Raw genomic sequence first — 9,899 nt, forward strand, 5'->3', positions numbered from 1 at the left:
GGATTCAGAGGTCAGAGCCTACGTGTCCTTTTGGATGAGGTTGGGCATCTCACTGGATCCTGTGATTATGGAGGGTTTATGACGTGCCTCTCTCCTGGTACTGCCAGTCTGTGGCGTTCTAGCTCTATTTCTAGGTTGTGGTGAGGGCGCAATGGTGTAGAGGGTGTGGTGGAGCAGAGCACCAGAGACACCTCCAGCCCAGAGCACTAGAGCCCAGCCTCTTTGCTTGAGCTATTTTGGACCAAACTATGCTTCCTCCGCCCTCGGGTGTGAGTGAACGCTAGTCTGTGGTCCAAACTCTTCGAGGTTTCCAACCTCACTGATGTTGGACTTGCCCTCAGCTGCAGGGTGTGGTGTGTCTGAGACTCGGTCCATTTTCTGTTCAGTAGCTGGATACCATGGACCTCATAATTCATGAAGAACAAGAGTTCATTATTCGGCTCTTGCTTCTGGGGGTCCAAAGTCAAGGGGCTGTGTCTGATAAGGGCCTTCTAAATAACGGGAGTCCGAAGAGCCCATAAGGCCAGGCAGAAGGGTAGGCTCCTCTGCAGTTACTTGGTGTCCTCATGCTCTGGTGTGGTAATAAAGTACTTCCTCCCAAAGGGGCACCTGCAGACACCATATTTGGATATAGTAAGTTTCTACCCTCCCCTCCTCCTCGTCTACCACACCTGACTCCCCATCATCCTTGTCACTTCAAAGAATCAGATAATCTCCACCCTGCAGGCTTCCTCCCCCACCCCCCAGGAGCAATACATGGGCTTGTTTAACAGAGAGCAGGACACAATAGGAGGAGCCAGGACTTTGGGCTAGGGGGGTGGAAACACTCGCATTGGGTGGGGTTGGGGGGGTGGTCACAGGCGTGAAGGGAAGATCTGGGGCAACGGGAGGGAGCAATCTTTGAGGAAGTGCGTTACTTGTTTGTGTAGGATTACCCTGCAAATTTCTCCCCTGGCTGCCTACAAAAAACAGGAGCTTCTTTTTCTTTTCTGGTAGTACAAAGCAAAGGAGTCTCACATGCTAGGCAAACTCTGTGACATTAAGTCACATCCGCAGACCTCTTTATTTGGAGCCATCCTCAGCAAACTGCCTAGGCTGGCCTTGAACTCATTCTGTGCAGTGGGCAAGTCCTTCCCATCCCGAGATGCTAAGTAAGGTCCATAGTACTTGCAAAGTTTTGACAGCTAAGCTTGTGGGCTTACAATTTCGAGAACCTGGCACTCAAGAGGCACAAAATGACTCTTCCGGGGGTCCTTAGGAGCCCCTCTGCTTGGCAAACATCACAGTAAAGACGGGCTTGTTCAAAGCAATGCCCACCGGCGATGGCGACCCACGTCTCTGTCCCCGTTGGCTGGACGCCAGAGCACCTGCCAAGCCGTCTCAGGACAGATACTCTCGCACGGTGAGCTCCTTCAGGGTGGCGTCCCTGTGCGTGGGCCTCCGGAGCTGGCTCTCGTCCAGCCGGCACTGCAGCGACGTGAAGTCCTGGCCCAGCGAGTAGGCCAGGCGCACCATGGCGTCCAGCAGCGGCGCGTAGTAGCGGTGGCTCTCGCGCGCCCGCAGGCGTCGCAGCGCGCGCTCGCCGACCGCGAAGGCCTCGGCCGGCCGCTCCAGGTCGCGCAGGCAGACGAGCGTGGCGCAGAGCGCGGGCACGGTGGCGCTCGGGCAGTGCGCCGTCAGCTTCTCCTGCAGCGGCCCCACGCGGCCCAGCAGGTCGAGCGCGCGCGCGTACTGGCCGGCGCGCAGGCAGCCGAAGGCCTCGCGCAGCTCGGGCCGCGTGAGGAAGTCGACGAACTCGCGCGAGCGGCGCACGGCGCGCACGGCGTACAGCAGCCGCAGGTACTCGCGCAGCTCCAGGCGGCGCTCGCAGATAGTCTCGGTGGACAGGTTCCCCGTCAGGCGCTTCCGCGGGAACGCCACGTCCTCCAGCTCCGGCCCGAAGCGCTTCAGCAGGGCCTTGTGCAGCCTCTCGAAGTCCGAGTAGCGCCGATCCACCACCGCCTTGTCGCTGTCGAAGCTCCCGGTCTGGAGGACCACGACCTGGTACATCTGCAGGCAGAGCGGACAGGCTGGCCTCAGGGCGCCCCGCGTGCACACCGCTCCCGGCGCGCCCGCGTCTGTGTGCACGCGCAAGCACCAGCGCGGGCGCCGGCTGGGGCTGGAACCCAGGGACCTTGCACAAGTCTGGCAAGGGTCTGCCATTGAACTATACAGCCTCACCCCGGGGCATTTAAAAAAATTTAATTTAGTTATTATTATTATTACTATTATTATTAATTTTTACTTATTCACTTTACATCCCGCTCACTGCCCCTCCCCGCCACCCCTCCCACAATCCTTCCCCACTCCCTCCTCCCAGGCCATCTGTTTTCTTGAGACAGGAACTAGCTATGTAGCTTACAGATGAACCCTAAATATTCCCTCCTTAGCCCCCCAACTTCTGAGATTACAGGAGTGTCTTGCTTGGCAACTGTGTCTCTGTCCCCCCCCCCCCCCCCCCCGCGCACCTGTCGCTGTACCATTTTTAAAGCCATTTTGTAAGAAGTAATAATGTTACATTTAACATTTTCTTTAAAAAGCATTTTTACATGAGTTTGCATGTGTGTGTGTGTGTGTGTGTGTGTGTGTGTGTGTGTGTTCGCGCACACACGTGCGTGGTTTCTATAGCAGAGAACAACTTGTGACAGTTGGTTCTCACTTTCTACCGTGTGGGTTCTGGGTGTCAAAGTCAGGTGGACAGGCTTGGCAGTAGGTACTTTTACAAGCTGAGCCATCTGGCTGGCCCTCTGCCATTTTCACGAATACATATAACATACTTGGAAGTTCATCACCACACACACACACACACACACACACACACACACACACTCACACACACACACCTACTCCCCTGCTGTACTAACTATCAGTAAAAGTGTAAATATAGTTCGTGGCAAGTGTTGGTTCTAGAGTAGCAGTGCTTAGAAGCATCTTGGAACAGGAACTTGCTGATGGGGCTGGTGTCTCTCTTGGCTTTTTATTATCAAAATGGGGCGGTGTGTCCTAAATTGGGGAGCGTGGGTTGGAGTCAGGAGTGTCCATCTGGAACACCTGGCCATTTGTTTCAGGCATAACACATTTAGACACAGCCTAATTTGTCTTTCATTGGTAATTTAACCTCCGGGAGCTCCAGTTTTCTAGTTTTCTCATCTTTAACTTGAGGATGTGTTGGCAATTCCTCTAGACTCTGCCCAACAGCCACCTAGTAACAGCTTGTGGTAGCTGTGAGCCAGGTGCAAGACAGGCTCTAAGATTGCTCCACCCCAGCTCGCCCCCCCCCCTTTCTCTCTTTCCATCTCCTATTCTCTCTTCCCATATGTTCATAGCCGGCCTCTTCCTCTCTCTATCCTCTGTCCCCCTCCTTTCCCTACCTCTAAACCCTTTTCCATATCCTCTTCCCTTCCCCCAATAAACTTCCTTTTATATTAGGCCCGTCATAGGGCTGATTGTTCAGGGGGACCCCTCAGCATGGGCCTGATGAGGTATTCCCTCCCGCCACTGCATTATACCTCCATTTTATAAATCACAACAGGACAGGAATAGTTCCTGTCTTCTGCATGAGGGTTAAATAACAGGGAACTCAGTGATGTGAGGGAGAGCTGTGCCCAGCACACACTGGTAGCTATGGTAACTGTACTGGTCCCAGTGAAGAGGAGTGGTAAGTGGGACCTCACAGGTCCCAGTGAGGTAGGAATACTTGGTATTACTCTTTCATCTTCCTAGAACAGGCTGATGTTCCAGTCTCATAAAGATGGCAGCTCCCAGCAGGGAGCTTTCCACAAGCCGGCTAGAATTAACTAACACAGCTCAGCTTTTGGGTTTACTTTTGTAAATTTTTCCCCCTAATGTCCTATGAAACAGATCTTTCCCTGAAACGTAGTATTTTAAAAGCAAGTCAAAGAAAAACCAAGAGCATATTAATGGTTGGAGGATATCTCAGAATCAGCGGAGAAAGGGTACAGACACCTGGCATCATGGGACCGGGACATACATGACTCGCATGTCTCTAGTCTTCATGGGACCCTACCTTCATATAGTACCATGAAACCTGCATTTCTCTGGCAGACTGAGTTAGCGTGTCATAAGTGGAAAACTGATCTCCCAAGACCTTCCCTGGACCAAGCAGGAGGTGACCCATGGGCGCTCCATCATTTCTAAGCTCTGCTTACCACAAACTTAGAGACTCTCCTCTCTTCAATTCGGGCTGAGGCGATCTCAAAGAGGAGCCTGACATGTTTCCAGCGGCTCTTCTCCTTCTGCCAGTGTTCCTGGAGCTCCCTTGTGGTCATGCTGGAGTTGGAGCTGGGGCCATCTTGGGCTTCTGGAAAGACATTGCCTTTAAAGAAACTGTATTAGGCAGTGCCCTGTAGGCCAGGGCTAGATGTGTGAGATGGGATGGGTCTCAGAGTTCCGGAAGAGAATAATTATCCCTTCCTGCCACCCTCACTGTGGGGGCATCAGCTAGACCCCTGTGAATCTACCTTGTGTATTGACCTCAGTCCAGCACTCAGACTGCCTCTTGTTATGAAGTGCGCTCTGGGGGTGTTCATCACCCACTTCTGGCCTGCTGATGGACCATATTGTAACCATGTGCTCCTGGCAAGCGGGGCCCATGTCCATGTACTCCCTACAGCACTGACTAGGGTCCATGGAGTCCCTTAGTGCATACACATCAGTGTTCTGGGGAAACCCTGAGGAAGTCATGTTTCATGGCCCTGAAAAATACACACGATTTCTTCCAGTACAGCTGCCTTTCTCTGCTCTGAATTCCATCTTCCTGTTTCCTTACCTGAAAACCAACAATGCTTGTTTGTTTGTTTGTTTTGCCTTGTTTTGTCTCGAGACAGGGTTTCTCCTTGTAGCCTGGCTGTCCTAGAACTTTCTCTGTAGACCAGGCTGGCCTCCAATTCACAGAGATCCCCCTGCTTCTGCCTCCTTAGTGCTGGGATTAAAAGCATGCACACCCCCTGCCCCCAGCTTTCCACAGTATTACTTAAGCCTCCCTTGAGCCCCACACCTTTCTGAGAATCTGTTCAGATTTTTTTCCAACACAATTAATTGCACTGAGAATTGTGCATTTATTGCAAGAGGCACAGGCCCGAGACATCCTTATCTTGTGCCACCTGACCTGAGTGTCATTCCCCTGCCCAACTCCATTTTGAGACTGGAGTCATTGCTTCCCACTTGTTCCAATAGGCTTTTCATGGCACCTCTAATTCTCTCTCACCAGTGTGTCTCTACTGAGCTCGAAGGCTAGGCTAGTGATCATTTTACTTGCCATGCGTGGCACACTCTGGGCTTCACACATCCAGCTTAAAAGAGTGTAAAGAGAGCTTATTCCAGGAGATGGCACTATAGCAGACGCTCTGAGTACCAGGCAGGACCCACTGGCAGTACTGTCCTGGAAAATGCTATCGGCTTTCTAAGGGAAGCACCTGTAACTTAGGACCCTGGGGCCTGTCTAGGACCACAGCAACGTGCTCAGGCGTCTCCCTCAGCATTTGCCGACAATCTTCGACTTCTTTGCCCTTGGATGCACAACTCAGGCATGTTCTTTACACCTTCCCATGAACCCCCATCCAGACTGAGTCACAGTCACCTACCCCAGCCATGTGATCACCCACCCCCCTTTACAGGAAGCTGCTTTTGTTCCCAATCTGCTCTGCCTCCAAGGATCATCTCCCACGTAAAGAGCCTGCACCAAATCCTTGCCTTGGGGCTGCTTAGGGTGACCCCAGTTAAGGCAGCTGCCCAGCTACCTTAGTACAGCCATTGGAGTATTCCACCTCCCTCACTGAACACATGCCCCCCCCCCCCAGTTTACCCTCTGGTCCTGGACATGGGAGGTCTGGGCCTGGAGGCAATACTTCCTGTCTGGTCCTCGTTATGCATTGGTTCATGGGTCCTGTCCAGCCAGGGCTCCCAGGATGCTCTGGACTTGCCATGCTCCAGGGCTGCCTGAGGTGTGAGAGAGAAGAGTGAAAGTCAGCGCACACTGGGGCTCCTGCGGGAGCTTGGGATTCCAGTTGTGATCCATGCTGACAGGCAGGGAGGGATGACAATGATCCCCTTGCTGTGTCCCCTGCCATCCACCCAGCCAGATCAAACCTGGCCCTCGCCTGTAATGGACAGACAGATCCTGAGTTAGGGTTATGCTCCATACACTACACAGTCGCTCTGGACTTCATGCAAGATACTGTCAAGTAACAACAGTACCATTAGACGTTACCTAGGAGAAAGATACTGGCTAGTCCAGATAAATGTCCCACCACCGAGTTTTATATTACAGCACACCCCCCTCCCCATCTATCTACCTTTAAGCAAATATTTAATATACCCAGTTCATCTCATCTGGTTCCTCACACTTCCTTCTTAACAGAATACCCACAAGACTTTGACATTCCGGTCAAATAACAGGATAAGGAAACAGGTCTAGCCTGGGGTCTCCCAGTTGACGAGTGTACAAAGGAGCAAGGTAGAACCATGTCTTAAGTTGTGCCATCCAGGGATGCGCCTTTGCATGTTCCCAATTCGACCACCCTCCTCTGCAGGGACTGTTTCTATTTTTACTTAGTGGTAGGGAATTGAGAGCTGCCTGACAGCCAGGGCTGAGGTGGGGGCTGGGTACAAGCCTCAATTGGCTGACTACAGAGTCTGCTTCGAGCAGAAGCGGGCAGCAGGCAGACAGCAGGCCTGTCAGGTTACCCTCCTCTGCACCCCAGAGTCTTGTAAAATGGGTACAATATCAGAATCACCTCATAGGCTGGCATGAAGATCAAGCTAGGCCTACTCCACACAGCTTGGACCGGGGGCTGTTCCCACAACAGGGACTACACAGTCCTTTCCGTTACTAAGATCCGACATACATTAAGTGTTCGAGAAATAGCAATGGAATAAATAACTCTAGAAGTGTATGCTTTTGCCAGATAGCTGCAAATTAGGAGAGGGAGAAATAAAACATTTTTCTCAGAGGAACAAAAATGGCTGGGCACTCTCCTGGGCATATGTGTTAGGTTTTCTTTTTAACCTGACAGATTACCTGGCATCCATGGCTGAAGGGTTGAGGGTGTCAGGTTTCAGCTCACGGAGGCAGGGAGGGCATGGGCAGAGCAGCTCACCCTGGGTGGCTGGGAAGCAGACAGAAGGAAGAGGAGGGGAGGCAGGGAGAGAATATGCCTGCATTTATAGAGGTTTTCCCCATGTTCCCCTTGTTTTTAATGTTCGATCACACTGAACCACACTTTCCTCTTTGCCTCCAAGCCTTTGGCACGGTGCTATCCACATTCAGGATGGGTTTTCCCCCTTAGTTAGTCATCTGTGGAAACCGCGCACAGACACACCCAGAAGTATACTTCTCTTGGCTCCCAGGGTATTGTGAATCCAGTTAATTTGGCAAGATGAACCATCATGGCACAGAACTCAGAGTGGGTGCAGGGCTGTGACTGAATCCTCTCTTTTAGTTGGTCTGGCCTCGGGGAGGCTGGTGGAGCTTCAGCCTGTGTCCCAGGGGAACTGTTCTCCAAGAGGCATCTAAGCAGTGGCTCAATAAAGCAGGGACCCTCCATCAAACCTCACATTTACAGGTGGGCAAACTGAGGCACAGAGCAGGGGGCTGGCTGGATATATGCTCTGGTACTCAATAGCTTGTATGCCCGGCTAACTTCTCAGCCCTCTGAAGGAGTCAGGAGACATGGCCCCCATTCTGACTGCTGAGGCTCCTGGGCAAGTTAGTTATTATCCTCTGTTCTCCATGTCCCCCTTTCCTTTCTGGGAAGGCTGGCTTCAAGCCACCTCATGCTGTTAAGTGTTGGTGAGATGAGTCCCTCATGTTCTGCTAAGTTAGTGGTTCTCAGCCTTCCTAATGCCGTGGCCCTTTAATACGGTACCTCAAGTTGTGGTGACCCCTCTCCATCATAAAATTATTTTGTTGATATTTTATCATTGTAATTTTGCTACTGTTTGAATCATAATGTAAACATCTGATATTCAGGATATCTGCCGTGTGACCTCTATGGGGGTCACAACCTATAGGTGTGCTAAAGCAAGTGTGCTAAGTGCTAAAGCAAGACCGTAGGTAATCTATATGCTGACATATGTAACAGGCTTTTGTTGTTGTTATTATTTTTGTTTTGTGTGTTTTTTTTTTTAAAGATGGTGCTACACTATGTGGCACAAGCTGCTGGGAAGTGATAATCTCCCTGCCTTTGCCTCCCAAGGGCTGATTACAGATCACGGATATGCCATAGTGTGCCTATTTTATTGGATAGGGCTGTAGGGTTTTCTATAGGCACTCTGTACTGTCCCCATCTTTTTGTCTGTGAAGTGAGTGTTGGCTTGTGGAACCGGCCCTAGTGGTCCGGATCTTCCCAGATCTGCTTTTTTGATCTGGGTAGCTGGTGTCATGCCAGAAGCAGGGGACTTCCTCCATGGAGCCTCAGAAGACTGCAGAAATGTGCCCGTGCTCCGTGCTCTGGTAAAACCATTAAAAGACTAGCATGAAACCAGGGTTTAGAATAAAACTCAAAGCCACAACCAAAGCTATTCCTGGATGGCTTCTCTTACAGGCTGAGAATGACTCTATTTAAAGACAAGCAGGAAAAGGTGATGTGTTGACAGTTCCCCAAACACATCCAAGCCTCAGTTTCCCTTTGTGGGAAATGGAAAGTTAATCCTTTTGCTATGAGGGCCTGCCTTGTCTCCCCACACCCTCAGTGGTAAAGATTTCTAGCCATCACAGCAAAGCACTGCAGATGTTGGTGCTGGTCACTTGGGGAACCTGCCCTTGGCACAGGGGACAGAGCAGTGTCACAGGCTCCTGCCCCATCCAATCTCCTGTGCATGACAATCTTCATCTTTTGGGTGCCTTGGCTCTCGTTCCCCTCTTTAAGGATCCTGCCCTCTTCAGTCCTCCTCCTGGGTACACAGGGTCACTTGTAGAGCCTCGGCCACCTTTGTTTTTAGGGGGGGGTTTGCAGAGGGGATGGAAATCTGGTAGGATGTAGTAAAAGCCTTTGCCCATAAGACAAGAACTGAGGGGCACCCACTCAAAGACGAGGAGAGAGGAAGTGCCAGGAGTGGCAGCTCTGGCTGTGGGAATTTGAGTTAAGCCCCATTTCTTTGTAGGGCAGCTACCTTGGGCCTTCATTGGAGGGTCAGCCAGGCTCCACCTGCCATGCTAGGGAAAGATGGGTACCATAGGACCCCTGACGGCTTCCCTGTGACTCTTGCCACCGGAAGTGCTCTTAGTTGTGGGTGTGCATCAGAATCCCCATGAGGATTGGGGAGAGGAAGTGTTGGGGGGGTTCTAACAAAAACAGGCTGCCTACCCCACAACACCCAGACAAAACTGGGGTGGGCTCTGGATTCTGTACTCTGTTGCAGGGTCCACCCTTTGAGAAACACAAGTCTGGACTTGTTCTCAGAAACAGAAACAGTGCCTGGCATTTCAAAAGGAGTCAGGCTTAGAGGCTGGAGGTGGGTATTGCTGGTTTGCCCCAAGTTTCTCAGGACATCCCTACAGATAGGGGCTCCCACTACCTTTAGTCCCTCCTACCCTGTCCACAGGGACTTCCCAGAGGGTCTCTCAAGGAGATCACTGGATCTCCATGGGCAGAAGCCAGCTAAGCTTGGGGGTCAAACATTGACTGACCTGGGATCTTCAGGCTTTGTGGGTTCAGGGGTCCAGAAGGGTCACATGCTCCACTCCGATCTCTTTTTGCAAGGTCCAACTAGATGGCTGAATGTCTGCCGCGATTCTGAGTTCTCCTTTTGAAAACAGGAAATAGGCTGAGTGATCTTCAGAGGCCCCAGCTTATTGGTTGCTGAAAGATGTCCATAGAACCCCAAAGACAGATGTTTTC

At 51.5% G+C, this 9,899-nt stretch overlaps 1 protein-coding gene across 1 annotated transcript; it reads right to left on the reverse strand.

The window, feature by feature from the left end:
* Positions 1–1,380: 1,380 nt before the first annotated feature.
* On the reverse strand, positions 1,381–5,984 carry SNX20 (sorting nexin 20; the record flags this gene model as incomplete). Its single annotated transcript, XM_080937321.1, has 3 exons — positions 1,381–2,049; positions 4,209–4,341; positions 5,842–5,984. 3 exons carry the CDS (start codon positions 5,982–5,984, stop codon positions 1,381–1,383), a joined length of 945 nt encoding a protein of 314 aa, XP_080793447.1.
* Positions 5,985–9,899: the final 3,915 nt, after the last annotated feature.

Source organism: Micromys minutus, assembly GCF_963924665.1.
Source record: "Micromys minutus genome assembly, chromosome: 24".
Lineage (NCBI taxonomy): Eukaryota > Metazoa > Chordata > Mammalia > Rodentia > Muridae > Micromys > Micromys minutus.